General features: G+C 44.7%; 2 protein-coding genes across 2 annotated transcripts; both read left to right on the top strand.

The window, feature by feature from the left end:
• The first annotated feature begins 3,402 nt into the window (after positions 1-3,402).
• Positions 3,403-10,870, top strand: synpo2b (synaptopodin 2b). The gene is made up of 3 exons (XM_030352408.1): positions 3,403-3,537; positions 4,694-6,673; positions 9,080-10,870. Exons 2-3 carry the CDS (start codon positions 5,009-5,011, stop codon positions 9,545-9,547), a joined length of 2,133 nt encoding a protein of 710 aa, XP_030208268.1. The 5' UTR covers positions 3,403-3,537; positions 4,694-5,008; the 3' UTR covers positions 9,548-10,870.
• Positions 10,871-11,745: 875 nt separating this feature from the next.
• myoz2b (myozenin 2b) lies at positions 11,746-17,508 on the top strand. Its single transcript, XM_030352546.1, has 6 exons — positions 11,746-11,892; positions 12,929-13,044; positions 13,916-14,079; positions 14,857-14,953; positions 15,478-15,640; positions 16,321-17,508. The coding sequence occupies exons 2-6, from the start codon at positions 12,963-12,965 to the stop codon at positions 16,547-16,549; spliced, it is 735 nt and encodes a 244-aa protein (XP_030208406.1). The 5' UTR covers positions 11,746-11,892; positions 12,929-12,962; the 3' UTR covers positions 16,550-17,508.
• The last annotated feature ends 2,569 nt before the right edge of the window (positions 17,509-20,077 follow it).

Below are 20,077 nucleotides of genomic sequence, written 5' to 3'. Positions count from 1 at the left end.
TTATTGGACTGCTGTTAGTAACTGCAAATGAATGTTCAAATAAATGTGATGTGGTCTTGTCGTAGCTTGTTAATTGATGAATTAAGGAAATGTACATGTAAAGGTAATAAGTTACCATTGGACAACAATAAGATACAAATAAATTGTCATAGAGACAGAGAGGGGAAGAGAGAGAAAAATCTATATGTTGTTTCCTTTTAGTAATCCAAAGCTGTGTTTCCTGTTTCTTGTATAATATCAAGCCACCCTACCTTTCTCTGTGCCATCTTAATGTTAACCTTTGTGCTTGGGGTAGCCACCCTACCTTCCTCAATGTCATCAAAATGTTAACCTTTATACTTCGGGTTGCCCCCCTACCTTACTCAGTGTCAAAGTCAAAGTAAAGTCAGCTTTATAGTAAATTCCAAAATATGTGCAAGACAAATAGAGGAATCGGAATTGTGTTTGTCTCTGACCCACGGTGCAGTAAGGAGAAAAGGATCAAATGTGGTCAAATAAAAAAAACAAACATATTTACAATAAATATATAATCAAATTCTAAATACTGCAAAGTAATTCTGAATAGTGCAAAAGTAAAGCGAAACAAAACGGTATACATAAAATAAAGTTTAAAAAGTAAATGGATTGAACTGTTTAATATGAGGAACATTATGGGTTCGAAGTCCAGGGTTCTTGGGGGCAAATGGAAGGGGGTTTCAGAGTCCAGAGTTCATAGGGGCCAGAGGGGAGGGAAGGCAGAGAGGGGAGAGAGTTGAGCCGTCATCTAATGTTAACCTTTGTGGTCGGGTAAACCGGTCACAAGGGAGAAGGCATTCCCTTATGCATTCTTCTAACCCTAACCCTAGAGAGAGAGGGAGAGAGAGAGAGAGAGAGAGAGAGAGAGAGAGAGAGAGAGAGAGAGAGAGAGAGAGAGAGAGAGAGAGAGAGAGAGAGAGAGAGAGAGAGAGAGAGAGAAACAGAGTAAGAGAGAGAGAGAGAGAGAGAGAGAGAGAGAGAGAGAGAGAGAGAGAGAGAGAGAGAGAGAGAGAGTGAGAGAGAGTGAGAGAGAGAGAGAGAGAGAGAGAGAGAGAGAGAGAGCGAGAGAGAGAGAGAGAGAGAGAGAAACAGAGTAAGAGAGAGAGAGAGAGAGAGAGAGAGAGAGAGAGAGAGAGAGAGTAAGAGAGAGAGAGAGAGAGAGAGAGAGAGAAAGAGAGAAACTGAGTAAGAGAGAGAAAGTAACAGCAACATAATATTTCAAATTCCCTCAAAGGTTAGAAGGTTATGACCTTGACCAAAAAGAGCTCTCCCACTCCTAACTCCGACTCCATAGTGATGAATCAAAACAGGCATCAGGTATTACCTGACTAGGAAGGGTAGGTCCCCCTCGGGGAAGTCCTCCTGGGCTGACCGGACTGAAGTGGGAAGCCTCCGAAGATGAAGCCTCTGTTTTTCAATAACTTTGAGTGCTTAGAGGATTTTTACTGTTTTAGTATATATATATATAGGTTCTTCACCTGTTTAGTTTAGATCATGTTTGCTTGCTCGACCATTCCAGTATTCCAGCCGGTTTGCTTTCACCATCGTGAATAATTGAATGACTGTATAGGCTCTCTTTTAATAGTATCAGTATTCTTTAGTATAGATTGCATTTGAGGGGGTCTGAGTGATGCTGTATTCTTAACGCGTTCGTAAGGACACGCCGTAGCTCTTTAACATCATTGGATGTAAAACTGTGCTTGTTTTGCCAATCAACCAATCAATCAGGATACAGGTTATCCATTGTATAACTTCTCATTGTCCCTGATCTGACCCAAAGGGACCCCCCTATCACTGCACAGTATCATATCCCTTAAACACGCTGAGAGGATTTTAATGGTTGGGACTCATGGTTCAAAGAAAGCCTCAGGTGCTGTTCTGGTCGGAAACCAGTGGCCCTCGATGGTTTAAAACACACTGTAGCTGCTTTATTCACATTGAAATATAATAATTGTGAGGAGCTTGTCATATCAATTGTAATTTCCAACAACAATGCTTCTCTTTAACAGAGCAAGGTTCTCCTTGTGCCTGTTCAAAGACTGACCCCATTATACACATATGCCTGTAAAACAAATAAGAAAAAACTAAATACACAATACATCTCATCCTGACAGAAGGTCGTCGTTTGATGTGTGCTACAGTCCTTCTTAACATTCAGTTCTTTAAATGGAGATGTTTTGATGCTTCCAAAATCACAGCGGTGATATATACGAGAATGGTAAGGGCAGCAAATGCTCAGTGTAAACAAAAGCTCGAAAAGAAACACACATACACACACTCAGGCTCCCGTTTGTTTCGCTGGAGCCGGCTATGGAGTGTGGACGTGTAGGCCCTGCGGTTGCCATGCAGGCATACCATTCCATTTAGAGTGATGGAGGTCCAGAGCCGACCGCCGAGCCCAGCCAGGCCTGCACTCCCAATTGGGGATCGGAATATCTTCATTGAATCCCATCCTCTACACTTCTGAAATGTCTGCCATTTCTGCGACACCTGCACTGCGACTCCATGATGTTTATGGGTTGATCTTTAAATGATCAATTGTTTTGATCTTTACAGTAGGCCTATACATTGCTTAGTGTGTCATGCTACATGCTTGTTGATCGTATGAAATTCACATTCTGTATTCTGGATTATATTGTATAAATTATTTGGACAGACGTCAAAGGGATGCATAAGGGCACTCATTTGTCGAATCGCCAAATTGTTTGTATCTCGTCCAATGTCTCGTAAGCCCTGAAGCCTCCTTCTTTCTCCCAATAAAGGTTATTCAGGGACCATCCAAGACCCTGGGTCGTGCATCTACCCTTTAGAAGAAGGGACCCGATCCCTGAAGACCACCAGAACCACAAGCTCGACCACTTGTCAGGGTCAGAAGGTTCTCTGGAGTCCTACGACGTAGATTACACCAGCGATGAGGAAGACTATCTCTCAGACCCAGAACCCACTCAAAACCTCCACTACCTCCCCGACTGCTCACTGGACCGGTCCTCGGACCCGGACCTGCCTCGGTCTCCTCAAGAACCAGGGCGGAGGAAGCCAGGAGGATGACAATTCCTCTGGCGATGCCGGGAGTGACCCACGCCCGGGCGGGTCTCTGGGGCCCGCACCGGGCGTCCCCCCAGGTGCCTGGCGGACCCCGAGCCTCGGCTCTGCGGGGCCTCACCCCGGCTGTAGATCACCCGGCCCCAACTCCTCCTACCCCGCCTCACTCTCCCCCTGGGTGCGGTGACATGACCTTGACCCCAGCCTTGGCCCTGGAGGAACCCCTTGGTAGCCAGCAGCAGGTGGCCCCCTGCCAAACCCCTTCCTGGGGCGAGGGTCCAGGTGGGGGCCAGGTGGCAGGGGGCCGAGGAGCCGGCGGGGAGGCTGAGTCTTCAGAAGGAGGAGGGGGCAGGGAAGCACCTCCTGCTGCTGTCTCCTCAGGAATTCTGCCCCAGGGTGCTGAGCCGGCAGAGCAGCGCAGCGCTGAGGTGCAGCGGGCAGACCGGCGCAGACCTGACAGCCACTGGAGACGGCAGGCAAGTAAGTAGCGGTCCCCTGACCCTCTACCTCCCTCTCTCTCTCTCTCTCTCTAACGCTTGGTTCTCTTGTGGGGTGAAGGCAGAGGGCGAGCTGCTCCTGGACGGTTAGCTTTTGCCAGATAAAATGATTAAATCATACAATCTTCAATGCAATTTTTTCGAGATTAAATCGCATGCATTTGTCAACTTGTGGATCATCACATGCAGATATTAGGAGTTACAAAGAAACATTTACGTTTGGTGGTTGGTGCTTGTGCAAGTTATTTAAAGTATGCAGCTTGCACAAACTGCACAAACGTACTGTATAAACCATTTGACGCTACATTATGATAAAAAAAACTGAACTATGAAATACAGCTAGTGTGGTCAGGAGGCAGTATAACTTTTAATCCCCCCTGTGGGACTCCATGGTTATTTCTCCCTGGGGTGTGCTGGTGAGAACACGGACCAGAATAACACAGCCAGCCACCCATGATGAGCCTAGCAGAATAGCGTTTGACGGACACGGCCATGTGTTGGCCATGTCACACGATCCCTCTCCGGGCCCCGGAGCTGGGCTGGCCCTGGAACGTCAGCCAGCCCCGTCCCGCCTCCCGGAGCCCCCTCCGGAGCCCCCTGCCCGCTGTAACCCAATATGGGGCTTTTATTAGTGGCCTTGCATCAGCGGGAACGCATAAATACAGAAATGCAATCGTCTATTATTAGTGTTCTTGATGAAGTAAGAACATTAAGGCAGTATTATATGCTGTTATGATTATTATAGTTATTTTTATGATTATTATCGTGATCACTGCTGTTATTATAGTTATTCTTATGATTACTGATATTATTATTATAAATATTCATTATTGCTAATAAATATCAATATTGAAAATAATAAAATGCATCATATTATAGAATTTGTACCTATTTATTTACCTACCGTTTACCTATTGCTATTGTTTCTACAGGGTTATATTATGTTTATGAGGGTTAGATAATATTATATTATGTATTATCTACGATAATATTTGATAATATTATCCAAGAGTTCCCTACTCTGCTCACTTAACCTTGTTTACTGTGCTTGACTCTTTCTCTTCTTGTCACACTTTGTCTGGTCCCTCTCTATCTCTAACCTCTTTCCTTCTCTCTCTGTCTCTCTCTCTCTATCTAAGGGCCGAGCCTAATTGAGAGGGAATCAGAAAGACGCGTGAAGGAGACCAAATCTAAATGCAAACGCCTCGCCCTCCTCCTCACCAGTGCTCCAAACCCTCAGAGTAAGGGTGTCCTGCTGTTCAAGAAGTGCCGTCAGAGGGTCAGAAGAAATACGCAGGTCAGCTACGGGACCACCTGAAGCCACTTGGACCCTGAGGACCAGGTAGAGGGAGATCCGGGCCACGTTACCCCGAGCGATTCAGAGCCGGAGGAGGACTACTCTCCCCATCACTGAGAGCACGTCGTGTACCCGTTCGGAGCAAAACGGTGAAGACATGGAGGGACTGTCCGGCACCGAGGGCAAAGGGGTCATGATGTTCGCAAGGCGGCGCCAGAGGCTGGAAGAGATGGCTCTGGAGCAGGAGGAGGAGCTGAGGAACAGAGCTCCCCCGCCACAGGAACCAGAGCCACCGATCCACCTGCAAGCGGAGGAAACTTACATGCAGTCTGCTCACCTAGCCCCGCAGCAGGTCTATGTGGATACAAGTCCCCAGCTAACTCCACAGCAACAGGAAAATATTAAACCGATGACGAACCAGATCCCTGAGCCAAAGCCTTTGGTGCCCAACCGAACGGCCAAGCCCTTCGGGTTTATAAATAGTGGAGGGGCTACCATGCCGTCAAGCGTTAATGCCCCTGTGGCAAAGAAACATGAACTGAAATTCAAGGTACCGGTGCCTGTCAACACCAGCGCACAGGTGTGGTCCCCCACAGGGGACATCATAGCCTCCAGGGATGAACGCATATCGGTCCCGGCCAAAAATGCGGGGAACCTCCCAGGGTCCAATAGGAGAGTCCCCAGTAAACAGGTGTTTTCGGACCATCAGCTGCAGAACCGGGGAGACAGGAAGTCCTACATCGAAACGGAGGAAGATTTCTTCAGTCTGGGCGCTGAGGCATGTAACTTCATGCAACCGATGTCTGTGAAACTGAAGGTCCCCCCTCCGGTGGCGCCCAAGCCCACTGTCAACCAAAACCGGCAAACCTGGTTGAGCCCCCCCTCAGAGCCCTTCAATCCACCAAGAAATCCAGTGTTGGCACCTTTCTCCAACGCCGCCGGGCCTCAAGGCCAGTCATATGCACCTCAGCCGGCCTGGTCCCAGCCTCAACCTACTCCCAACGATGCGCCATTTCAGACCACCGCTAATGCCTGGGCACCAGTGGGTCCATCTGCACAGAATCAACCCCAACCCACCAGGAATAGCTGGAGTGCGCAGCCGACACAGCCTCCTGTGAGTATTAAGGCTGTCAGTCCAGCTGCTAGCCCAGCCTACCCACTCTCATCGTCTTCATGGATTAAGCCCAACAATGTTGCTAACTCTACTGCCTCTTGTCCACAACAACAAAGGCAGCAACCCAAGGGGGCAGGCCCTACTCCCAAGGCTCAGGGTCTGGGCAGGGCCGCTCAGAGTCAGAAGGCCGATGGACAACCTATGATGGGGAAAGGTGCAGAGCTGTTCGCTAGGAGGCAGACCCGAATGGAGAAGTTTGTGGTGGACGGCGAAACGATGGAAGCGAACCGGGCCAGACCGACCTCCCCCGCCCCCTCTCTGCCCAACTCCTGGAGATATTCTTCAAATGTCCGGGCCCCGCCGCCCCTATCCTACAACCCCATCCTCGCTCCTTTCTACCCCCCTGCCGCCACGAAGCAACCCCGATCTACAAGTCCGAATATCAAAGCCAAGACCAAGGACAAGCCCAAACCCAAAAAGCACCTTAGCAGCTTAGAGGTGATGCAGCATCAGCCCTATCAGTTAGACTCTTCACTCTTCAGATACGAAGCAGTCTCTGAGAAACAGAGTCAAAGCCCAATACCATCACCAGCACCTGAGATTAACCCAGTCCCTAGACCTAGAAAACCCAGATCTGCCCCTTCTCACTCTCTTAGAAATAAGGCCCAAATTAAGCCCAATGCCCCTTCTAGTTCTCCCTCAGGAATGGTAAGTTCCCCAAACCCTCCTAATCTCCAGCACACCTCTTCAGCTGAGCCTCGCTCGCCTGTCAAACAGCTGGATGCCAAGCCCATGGCCACATTTGCTGCCCCCCAGCACAAATACCAAAAGCCGGCTCCAAGCAGCCAATCCCTGAGCACGCCCAATCAGCAAGCTGCTGTCGCTTCCTGCTTAGCCCTTTTCTCTCCTGCGTCGCTCATCGCTCGAGGAGCGCGACAAATGGCTCCCAAGCCGACCTTTTCGGCCAAGAAGCCGGTGCTTAACAAGCAGTGGCGGCAAGTTGCAGTTCAACTGTAGTCTCAGTACATTGGGTTATTCTGTACCAGTATGGCAAAAAAAAGAATGCAGCTTAACATTCTACGTTTGCACCTTAATGACATGGCATCTCAGATTTTAAATGTCTGTTTTTCAGGGAAACAGATTTTGTTTTAGCTATGCCAAAATGTTTGCTACTCCTAAACACTGTAAAAAAGAAAGAAAGGAGGAGTTGTCTCCTGAGCAGTTTGGACATTGTAGTGCTTTACCTACCGCTACGACTCAGCCAAACCTAGTGGTGTAGGTGGGTCAGGGTTATCATCAGGAATAAATATGAAGAAGATGAATTTGCTTCATCAGCAAAGTCTAACTTGAGTGGTGTGTCGGAGCTGCTCAAAATAAATAAGGCTTGCATATGGCTAAACACTCACACGATGTGCTCATGTGCACTCAATACATGTGCCCTAGCGATCTGTACCATATTTTAGATTTTGTTCCAACATAAATAACATCTAAATGTCACGAATGTTGCGTGAAATATATAGTCTAGGGCCATAAAGGCTGTGAGTAGGACTTCTTGGCTCCAGGATTAGATCAAGTGAAACCAATAATCCATGGTATCATTTATGATCATAGTTATACTGTAGTCAATTACTGTGATGGGGAATGTGTACGCACTTCTTTTGGGGATGCATATGATTGCAATTCTTCAGTCTCATTCCAAACTTGAATGGTGCAATCAAAGCTTAACGCGTTGTATGATCAATATTATTATTATTATAGTATACTCATAGTTACTTGTGAACACCAACACAAACAACTTTAACTGTTGATATGTGGATTTTTATGTCATAGTCGTTTTAGTCGTACAACTGTCAGTGTATGAAACCGCACATTTGTCATCTCTAGCCTTGGTGGTAAACTTGAGCTCATTAGCACTGCTATTGAGCAGATCACAGTTGTAAAATCGATTTTCCAAATCGTAGACTCTCCTTCTCATTTCTCCCTATTTACATCTTTCTGCCACCATCATTTTCTGCACTTCTTGCTCTGCACAAGCTATTAAAATCTCTTTGGCCTCTGTCTGTGTGTTTTCTGTGTCTTATAAAGCTCTCTTTTCATGCGTCTCTTTTCCACCTGCACTTCTTGGTTCTCTGAATTCATTCGTATTTCCGCAGTTTTTTCCTCCTGTCTTGCAGGAGTTAGCCACAGTTTTCATGTCTTCCAGTGACATCCGTTACAGAGGTCCACAGATGGAAACTTTCTTCAGTTACTTAGTAACAGAAATTGGAACCAAGGGTATAAATATCGTTGCTTTGGCTGACATTATCTCTCACCCTGTATGATGTTGTCGTGTTTTGTGACTTCACTCCTCAGCAAGTCCATCAGGTCGTGATCTTTGGAATTATCATGTTGAGTTCGGAACTATAAAGTATTGAAACCTTATTTGTTAACTGAATAGGGAATTGATACCTTTTGTCTTTTCTGTAAGGTGAATAGTCAAAATATTGGCGGCAGGATATAGAGGCTGATCGACTCCCAGCTGGAAGGTTCTGGGTTCGATCCCTGATATCCGCAGTCTATCCGTCTTCATCTTTGAGCAAGATGTCCTAACCTGCTCCTTAATGAAATGTCTCTAAATTAAATGTAGCTTGCTTTGAACAATAATTGGTAAATATATATTTCCATACAAATTAATTCATTTTTTAAAATGCCACCAGTTTTTCCAACTTTGAAAAGTAAGTAAAAATCTCTCGGATTACTCTCCCATTTTCTATATGTTTTAAAATGCTCCACATCCGATTTTAGACATTTTAAGATGACATGCCATCATGTAAAGTAAAAGATCAAAATTTGAGAAACAATAGATAAGAACTTATATACCTTAGAACAAGAGACCTGACACCTTGTTAATTTAACCTTGTTTTTTAACAAGGTCAGCCTTCTAACATATTTACTAGGTTAGAAACCATGGTTACTATAGGTTCTCAGAGCCATCTTCATGCTCTTCCCTGCAGACACACGGGTACAGACACCCTGCAACCTGTCAACAGGCCAGGCGGTGGCAGCAAAGCCTTCCACACAAACCGCCGCAACGGCAACAACCAAACATCCCCCTTTGTTTATTTTAATCTCCAGGCATACGGCCGGAGCTACTCCATGACGCTCCCCGCCCGGCTGCGGCCCCTCCACCCTCCAACGACCCCGCCCTTCTTTGGGGGGCCGCCCAGGTTCCATGCCTCTCTCAGGCTGCCTCCGCAGAGGCAGGCCTCCTGGCAGGACGGGCCCGTGAAGGCCCCTACGCCCTGGGAGGCGGCGTGCCGCAGCCCCCTGGGCTCCGTGGACGAGGCCTTCTTCAAGAGCATCCCGGACCCCGTGGCCCCCGGCCTCAGGGCCGGGGGCCACCGCCGCTCTCTGCCGGAGCCCCCGGCCGACTGGACCCACCGGGTGGCCCTGGAGGTCCCCTGCTCCCCGGGGCCCAAGGGGGCCTACTTCCGCCCGCCCGCGGCCCAGGCTTCGCCCCCCTTCTGCGGCCCCCCCTTCAAACGAGGAAGTCGCCTCTCGGGCGGAGGCCGGATCTTTCTGGGCTTTATGGAGTCCCACTGATTCCAGGGGACAACTCATGCCCGATTCCCTGATATATATTATATATTAATTATGTCTTATGCAATTTTACAGATGAAGTAATGACACAATATTAATTCCACTTAAGACACCAGCCCTTTGCTTAGCACAGATAGAGTAGGAACAATATATTGGTCACCAAGGAGTGTGGTTTAGGAAAACACATCATCATTTCCCTTTTGATGTATTTTGTACAACTAAACAACTTGACCTGCACCCTTGTCGTCAAAGTTGGTGCAGGTTTGGAAATTGGAACGGTGTTATACTGTATTTGATCGTCGATAACCCGCAGTTATCCAGGGTGGAATCCACAAATGAATCTGAATTGCTGGTTTTCTAACTTGTCAGTTAGAAAACCACGGAGTAGCAATGTTTCAAAGCGATGGCAGAGTAAGTAGAGTGCATTTATAGGAATGTGTTACAGATGTTGAGAGAAAAAGTAAAAAGAGATTAAACCTTTGTAGACTACAGGGTCCATAGTACCATACACGTTATTAATATAATCATATTAACCTTGATTTTACATCAGTTAATATGATTGTATCAATATATTATACATAAATCATATTAACTGATGTTATATTAAGGTAGTTACACAGAGCTTGTATTTCAAATGTCTAAACGCTAGTAATGTAAATCTGTGGGTCAAAATGAATCAGTACTTTAATTCAAATAGACTGTGAGACTATATGGAAACGTTTATAAAACATATGTCATTGCGGTATTGCTGTGTGTCACATTTGTTATTAAGAGGATGAACTTTGCAGATGTAACTAATGGTGGGCTATGTGGAGGCACTGTGTGTGACACTGAATTCACAGCACAGAACTATGGCCCTCTGGTTTATGTTTAGGGTTAGTTCTCAAATGGACCTCACACACCACACAGGATTATTGTTTAATCTCACTCAGCAGAATGTAATCTCACACTTATGAAACACAGTGAAGTTTCTAAAGGTTTTAAAAAAGAGGGCTGACGCGATGCAGCACAACGCTTGATGATAACTTTATGCTCTGTAAGGTGACCTTGGGTGCCTTGAAAGGCGCCTCTAAATTAAATGTATTATTATTATTATTATTATTAACGCTGTGTTGCTGTCTTGTACTTCATCATATGTCATTAAGAATGAACAGTGTTGAACAGTACTTTGCAGTGAGTATTACAACATCCATTATGTTATTTGCACTAGCTACATTGGAAAGTACTTAGTGACAGTTGGTGTGTTCGAATTGGATGTAGTACACACTAGCAGGGCACATGATTTTTGAGATAACACCAATAAAACATTGTTTTATTTAACCTTGACTATAGAGCGTGTTTCTACCTGAATCAGGATATCCTCTGTCAACTGTGAGGTTGGCTGTGAGGATGTTAGAAGTGTCTTATTCGGCACCTTGGAGTAGACAGAGGTTGTTTCTGGACCTGAACACCAAGAGCAACAATCTTCCTGTAGGCATCCTTGAACAAGATGACGAACCCCTACCTTCTACTTAACAACCTGTCTCTGTACTGTCTAACACCTTCTCCTCAACGGCCCGTCTCTTTACTGTCTAACCCCTATATGCTCCTAAATACCTTGTCTTCTAACCCCTACCACTTCTTAATGACCTGTCTCTACTGTCTCACCTCTACCTGCTTCTTAATGACTTGTCTCTGCACTGTCTCACCTCTATCTGCTCCTTAACGACTTGTCTCTGTACTATTTAACCCCTACCAGCCTCTTAATGACTCATCTCTGTACTGTCTCACCCACCTGCTCCTTAAGGACCTCTCTCTGTACTGTCTCACCTCTACCTGCTCCGTAATGAAGTGTCTCTGTACTGTCTCCCCTCTACCTGCTCCTTAATGATATGGATCTAAAGTAAGTCACTTCAACCTTTGACGGTGCTGAACAATTTGCCTTGGATCAACTGTTAAACGATTTCTAAGCCACTTGTTCTAAACGACTGGTGCTCAGTGACTAAACGTTAGTAAATAGTGGAAGGCAAGTCTCCCAAAGAGTGCCATGGTGCAGAGGCATTACTATTATTCCTGCTCTGTCCTCTCACCCCCCCCCCCCCCCCCCCCCCCCCCCCCCCCCCCCCCCCCCCTGGTAACTATACTTGTCTCACAGCGTTTGTGAGTGGTTTTGAGTGTTTGGCAGTTTAAATTTAGCCTATTGATGTAAGCTGCATTCCAGTGACAACAGACACAGAGACACCCGCAGCCGCTTGCCTTCAGTCTCCCCCAGTGTGAAGATCAGGGAAGATCACGGTACCTATGGTGACCCCTGAGTCCTATCGTCTCTCCTCCAGGAACTAGTCAGCACCCCAGGGACTCCCTCAAAGGTATGTGGGCCTTTGGAAGAATGCTCGGTGAATGTGTGTGATTTGGGTGTTTTTTGGTTTTCAGGTTCTGAAAACTTTGGCTTATCTATAAACTGCAGTATCAATACGGTCGTTCATCTGTTGATTATTAAGGACGATAGACGCACATGTTTAAATTAATATGGATATTTTTTTTGTTTAGCTATTAACACAAGGATTTTTAATCTCGGAAAGGTTTCATGTTTTAATAACTGGACTAAATATAAACGCTTAAATCCCTGTTTGGCATCACGTTGCAAGGTCATGAGATTGGATGACAGATCACTGTATGATTCAGTTTAATTTATATGTGTATATAAAAATATATACACATTTATGCAAATTATAATGATTTATCATAAGTTTGGCTGATTGTTAAAATAACAAATAGGATACATACGTTTATATATTTTAACAGCTTCTAGATTTTATCAGGTTATTAATAGTAATCTCTACAGCATGCATCGTTTGAAGCTAAATAAATTCATAATGCATAGTAATTGTAGGACCAATTAGAATATTATTAATGAAACTATTTGGATAAATGATAAATACGTACTCAATGTATCATCATACAGGCATCCTTTTAATTATCTTGAAGAGAAAGACCATGGATATGAGAATAGATGGCATATTTATTTAGTATAATTTATACTTGGAAACGCTATTAAATCTTTCTTTAAACTGAAGGGAGTTCTTGTGAGGAGTGACTTGTGTTGGATTACATAGCCAGACCATGAAAGCGAGACAGGGATCCATTTATTCACTTCAGATAAGCCCTCAAATCCCCAGTGGGCTATATAGGCTAAAGGCCTGCATTAAAGCTTCTTCAATTACCACCAGTTTCTGTAACATTAATTTAACCTTTAATACTTTAGCCAACATTCAATCCCTTGCGGACATAAACACATATCCTAAGCAGTGTATATTTTGATTTAAAAGCAGTCCTAAAAAATGTGTTTTTATTCAGTTGGGTAGAACAGCAAAAAGAGCCAGCTGTGTTTTGTTTTTCCTCCAGCGCTCCCTGTCAGGGCCTTCCTCCTGAAGCAACCATGTCTCAGTTCTGCACCATGCCGGCGGGAGAGAGGAAGAGCAATGCAGCCGCTATCTGCCGAGAGGTCCATGGGACCAACGGTAGGATTGAAGGGTCTGCTTGGCCCTCAGACAAAGTAGACGCACTGAAACAGAATGGCGCACAGAGCGGCCGTTTTATCTTCAGTTGACAGCTATGTCAGAAGCTATTCTCCTGCGAGGCCATGAATAAGCTAATGGGATAGTTTAGCTACCTATCCTTTTGTCGTTGTCCTTTTTGGAGGGGCTATTTCGGGTGGGTGGGGTTAGGGAGGGGGGGGGGGGGGGGGGGGGGGGGGGGGGGGACTGTGGATAAACTGGGGGGTGGTTGTTTGGCTAGGCTAAAGGTCCTCGACAGCTGTGGTGCATTCCCTGTACAGTGGGAGCGAGAGCATCCTGTTCGAGCTAGGCGGGGTCTCAAGTGCAATGACGGACGCGTTTCCACTGCTGGGTTCAATGCGAAATGTTAGGGATGTCAAGTCCATGGGGTCATGTCCACCGATATACGGGCTGATGGCTGGACAAGGAGCTGGACTGCTTATTTCAAGCAGTAGGGCCTATTTTAAAAGTTTCAAGGTATCCTATACACTCTGTTCTGATCAAATGTAGAAACAAACAAAACACAAACGGAAAGGTGATCTATTTTTAGATAATAATTTATTCTAAAATAATTACTGGCTTGCATGTCATCCATAATTCACGGTCTCAGTGACAATTCCGATGACAAAAACAGCACATAAACCAGGGAGTGCTACAGTGAGCGCACACACAAAAAATATGGGCAGGATACTGGTCAGGGCAATGGAGTCGGAATGGGTAGAGATCTCTAGGTTTGAACCCCCATGTCCGCAGTCTGACCCGTAGCCATCATAGAGCAAGACTCCAATGCCATTGGAATAGTAAGCAGTACACAGTGCTTGTTGTGCTCCTGGAGGCCTGGCCATCGACCTGGGGAAGAAGCTGAGCACCCCGCAGGACATCATGCTGGAGGAGCTGTCGCTGATGTCCAACCGCGGCTCACGCCTCTTCAAGATGCGCCAGCGCCGCTCCGACAAGTACACGTTTGAGAGCATCCAAAACGAGGCCAACATGTTCCATGTGAGTAGAGCCCTGGTGATGCCTTTACCAATAATAGCTCAAACGTAAATAATGCTAATATCTCAGTGTGTTCCATGTTAGTAGTACATAGGTAATGTTCACATGAATAATAACAGCAACAACATTAAGGACAACAAACAGCTTTCCAAATTTCCCATTTATATTAATACAGTTCATCTGATCTTTACATTAATAGTTATATCACAGTTGATCATAACAATAATGTCAATATCATTGGATTAATATGATTGAATTGCCCCTTTATTGATATAGTACCCTTCAATGCAGGACACAAAATGCTTGATAATACAAGTTGGATGTAGCAAGGATAAAATGAGCACAGTTTATGGTGTGAATGACATTAACACAAAATAGGGGTTAGCCTCTTTTGACATCAATGAAATCAGGTGAATGAAGAAACAGTGTAAGCGAAGGACTTCACAATCCTCAGTAGAAAGACTTGGATGTGATGATGTGAGGCATTAGAGATGTTGATCTGAAACCTTCAGCACACACAGGAACGTTAGAAGGCGTTAGCCTGAGTGGCCCCTCAGGTATGTCGTTACGTGGGCAGTCCCCCTCCTATCGATGTGTTTTATGTACACGTGCCTGAGCAGGTGCACACCAGAGATCCGTACACCCGTCATCTTGTGTTTGCCGCGTGATTTCTCTTGTTTCAATACTTGTGTGCACGTAAGTTGTGTGAAAAGAAAAAGGAAAACATGTCTATTTGCAAGTAGTTATGCTCTCTCGCATGGTTCATTGTCTCTTCCGCAGAATGACCCTTTAACTCAGAATGCTGAAATCAATGTAGATGGAGAACACACATCTTTCACTACCGAAGATGCTGCTAATGCCAATAGCATTGCAACAGGTAATTACAAAGACAATGACAAACGTGAATGTGTATTGTATCATCTGGTTTTATAAACCTCCAATTGGCTGGGTCAGTAACCCCTATGATTAGCCTGATGCATGTGTTTTTTGTACGTATTTTCTGAGAAAAATACAGTATGTTGTGTTTCAGAGAATTGTGCAACTAGCCTGACTGTGAAACCGTGAATAGGGATTGTACCGTCGACTGCACTAACAATTGTTTCCTGTAAACGGCTGCTGGAGAGCAGACTTCGTCCCTGTGTGTAATCCGATACGACGCTGACTGCAAGGTGTATACCCCCTTCAATTTAATGAAGTGCTTTTCACGCACTTTGCCAGCATGCACTATTTTAAGACCGTGAACAGGCACGGCTGACACATGGCTGCGTTGCCTAGGAGACATGCAGCAGTTCATCATTCTAAAAGCACATCTTAAATATGCCATGAGTTCTGTATTTTTTGGAGACACAGGATGAAGTCATGCTCAGAAATGATGACTTTTTGTGTGAATTTCTTTGGAAGACCCAGCGGCAGAGGGTGGCGGTGTCCAGGGCGTGTCCAAATGTTATCACTCGCCGTGGGATCAGGCTATCATCCATGACCCTGACCTGGCCGAGACCCTCAACATGAAGATGCCGGTGCTCGGGCCCAGAGCTGAACTCATTGACTACAAGAGCTTTAACCGGTAAGACTAGAGTATATAGTATGTAGTATATCGATAGCAGTATTTAGATAAGAGTATAGTATATTTTATATAGTATATCGTTAAGAGTATAGTATATATTATATAGTATATAGATGAGAGTATACTAAATAGTATATAGACAAGAGTATAATACATAGGATATTGATTATGTATAGCATATAGTATAAGCAAGAGAAGAGTATAAATGACTTGAATGTAGAGTGTAGTATATAGTGTAGGGAAGAGTAGGCCTATAGCTAAGAGTGTAGTAAATAGTATAGGTAAGAGTATAGTATATAGGTAAGAGTATAGTAAATAGTATAGGTAAGAGTATAGTATATAGGTAAGAGTATAGTAAATAGTATAGGTAAGAGTATAGTATATAGGTAAGAGTATAGTAAATAGTATAGGTAAGAGTATAGTATATAGGTAAGAGTATAGTAAATAGTATGGGTAAGAGTATTCAGAGTGTTCTCAGCGTAGACGTACGCTACAGGGAGCAGGATATTCTAGCGTTGTTTTGGCTTTTAACCTCTCGAGTCCCAATGGAAAGCTCCTGGGTTCCAACTCCAGTTCTTCCGTCCGCCTGAAGCAACCCCCCCAAACACCTGCTCCTAATAACATGTGTGTGAGAACCAGCGTCTGCTAAACAAGAGCACGGTGTGTATTTGCGTCCACAGGGTGGCCACCCCGTTCGGGGGCTTCGAGCGTGCGCCCAAGGGGATCCGCTTCAAGCTGCCGGAGGTGGACCTGAACCCGCCCAGCTACCCCGAGCTCCAGCAGCCTGAGGCCCTGCGGCCCACCTTCAACAGGACGGCCCAGGGTTGGATCTCGGACGGGACCGGCCCCTTCATCTCCCACTGCCCTGCCGTGGAGCCCGAGGGGATCCCAGAGTCTGAGGACCTCTAGAGAAGGCTTTTTGGGGCCCCTAGCAGGTCCAAGGCCACGGAGAGCCCTTGGGGGTAGCGCACAAAAATAAATGAAATAAAAAGTAGACATGATCTGCACGTCTCTGCAAAGGTTGGGTGTTAAGCCTGGTCAGCCCCGTTCTGTTCTGTGTTGTTCTGTGGCACACCTACTAAATTAGTCCTGACACCCACTCTCTAACACCGGAACCATCGTCTCCATGTGGGCCTTATTGACCTGGCCGCCATCTTGGTTCTCAACGATAGCTGGATGGAGGAACTGAATGTGGATTTCAGTTCCCCCACCCAGGAGAACCAATCTGGAACCAAGACGGCAACTAGTGGAATATGGCCCATTGTATCTTTTTGATTTTTTGGTGTCTAACAAAATGGCGGGTCTTTGTAATTTTCTGCATAAGCTTGGCTTTAGCTTGTAATGCTAGGTTTGACCCTAGTTGAATTGAGCGAATTAGGTCATGTATTATCAAACTATGGGGAAACTGAACTTTAAAATGTTGGGCTTATCCGAACATTTCCCATATGTTAAACTGTTATTTGTTCATCTGTGGTAGGACTGGGAAAAGAGAAAACTAAAAATGTATTCTTGATGTTTGAATCCTGAAAACAATGTTTGAAAAGTTTTGTGCTTTAGTTGGGACGGCTTGTGTTGTTGTGTATTTAATTGTGGACTTCTTGCGTGTTCAACAATGCCACCAAGTCAAGTTGATGAGTACTTTTATCACACAGTACAGTGACAGACGGCTTCTAAGCACCCCCTTTCTAGCATGAACCGGACACTATAATGAAGGAATGTAATGTAAATAGCAACATGCACTATATGAACACACAGTGCTTTCCAAAACTGATGAAGAAATGCTGCATATGTTCAAATGATAAGAATGTAAATAAAAGTCAGATTTTATGGTGACATACCAATAATAAAATCCACATCAAATGAAGAAACGCTCAGAAGTTATTACATTTCATTTGAATAAATACAACAATAATAGTGTACCAAGCCTTAATTAGAGTCAAGTACAAATGGAATATTGTCCTGGAAATCTTGAATGAAGGACAAATGGAAGAGAAGGCTGCAGTGCTGAAAGGTCAGGCGCTGAGGAGGACACCCCTTATCCAACTGACGATTTTTGATACGCCTTCAGGCTGGCTCAAACCAGCCTGAAGGCCTATCAAAAAGTTGGATCACCTATCAACCCCAACAGCAAGAACCATGATGTAGGCTTCCTTTCACTGGAGATACTTCTGGCAAAGAAATGCTCCAGTGGAAATGTAACGCAGAACTGAAAAACAGGAAATTAGATCTCAGCGAACGATGTAAACTGATTACTGAACTAATATTTCATACATATTGAACACAGATTCATGGTATAGGGCCTATTATATAATAGGCCTATTAGTATAATATTACTTGTTGTTTTTATTTTTAGTATACTTAAGTATATGGTAGCTTATAAAAAGTTTGGAGAAAATAATATACCGTTTTGAGATTCTGAGGATGTTGAATTGAACATTCAACACAATTGAAAACTTTAATAAGATACAAAAACAAATTCTAAAACGTTATATCAGCCGCAGTATAATAACTATAACTATGCTATATAGTTATAGTTATTATAACTATGTCGTTTTATAACGACTTTTGAAATACATGGCCTGTGTTGTATTAGGCTACTGTTTGCTGCAATATTTTCATCAAACGTATATTTTCATTAGAATTATATTCCATTCTGGCTACTGTAAATCGGTGAGTCAGTCTGACTCACGAACATATTACAATATAAGGCATTTTTTGTCTGATAACACCCTCCTACAGAACCTCAAATCAATTGCAATTAAGCAGGTAAATCCTGCACCTGTGAGGGTCCACTCTCTGTGTTGAACAGACCTGATTATACAAATAACTTAAATAATATATAATCAATTCTATAAATTGAAAAGTTGACCAGTCTTGACTACAATTCGAAAGAATGTGTGCACATTCTTTGACAAACATATACAACAGCTCACTTAAACGTATTCAATAATATTCAATAATGCATATTGTATGCATACATTACAAGACAGTATTTGGGATTTAACTCCACAGACAGTGCGGCATGATTACGAAACCAGCAGAGTCATGTGATTTCTGACATGTCATCGTCATCCTCACCACCACCATCATCATCACGAATTCCGATCCTGCTAAAAAGATATAAAAAAAATAGAAAAACAGCCACCGTGTTCCAGCTCTGTGGCTCACAGGCCAACCGCACTGCTGCAGTGCGCCGACATCTCCGCTAGGGGCAGAGTTTGACCTACACACAAGTCTGCCTCAAAACATCATCTCGAAAGAAACGCGTTCGACATTCTACTGAGCTCACTGGCCCGTGGAACGTTATCACATTCATCCGAAACAACTTAAGTCCCACTGTGTTTTTGTGCTGTCGAAAGGACTAACGGTACTGGCTCATAGCGGTGATCGGAGGGGCTGGGATTGATCTGAAGCGAGTTTCTCTAGCGGCAGCGCTTGTAGCTCCCCTCTCTCCGCTGCCACCACCAGCACCAGTCAGCGGACCCGCTCGGCGCACTTCGCCTTCGACGTATCTGCAGTGGCATTAAAGTCCATTTATCTGGAAGATTTAGGAAGACGCTGCTGTATTACATTCGTCTGTTGACAACCCGACTGCCCGTACTGCTTGCGGTGTGGGCGGGCAGAGTCAATCCCCTTGGACCGTTATAAGGCGAGTATCCACGAGAACAGAGCATGCTGTATTTTTCTGTTTTGCACAACAATGGTTGTATATGTGTGAACTAAAGAGCAGTGGAAGTTGCGGCATATTATGTAGTGTGTCCTGTAACTGCACCAGTTTGCCCCATGGTGCAGTTGACGTGCGTTATGGAAGCATGCATGTCGCTGGGAAAACATTGCTTATTTTGCTGGTGAAAAATAACCACGGCATGACAACTCAGTCGGTAATGTCAATGTAAAACAGCCCTCTTGCTGAACCCTGGTAGGGAGAGTGGCGCGGCATGACATCACATGGTTTACCCGGGCGATGAATGTGTCACAGGCATAGCCTATAGATCTGTAGCAGTAATAGAGGATACATGTGGAGAACAGTGATAATAGTGCCGTTCATTCGCCATCAATGAACAGCTAACGGTCAGAAGGGAACACACACACACACACACACACACACACACACACACACACACACACACACACACACACACACACACACACACACACACACTCACAACCACACGCACGCACGCACGCACGCACACACACACACAGACACACACAGACACACACTCATTATGTCAACACGGTTTTGGTTTTTAAGATTGCGTTTCCATTTTCTAAACCATATACATCCTCACCATCATCACCACACAGTCCAGTATGATATTGCATACATTCAAAAGTCTTATTTATCATATCAAATATATCAAGTCACATTTTGTACCCTTTCATTAAAATATCCACTCATTTGTATATATTATTTATGTTTTTTAATTTTTATTT

This window comes from Gadus morhua, chromosome 3 (assembly GCF_902167405.1).
Source record: "Gadus morhua chromosome 3, gadMor3.0, whole genome shotgun sequence".
In the NCBI taxonomy this organism is placed as follows: domain Eukaryota; kingdom Metazoa; phylum Chordata; class Actinopteri; order Gadiformes; family Gadidae; genus Gadus; species Gadus morhua.
This window is presented reverse-complemented; position numbering and strand designations above follow the sequence as displayed.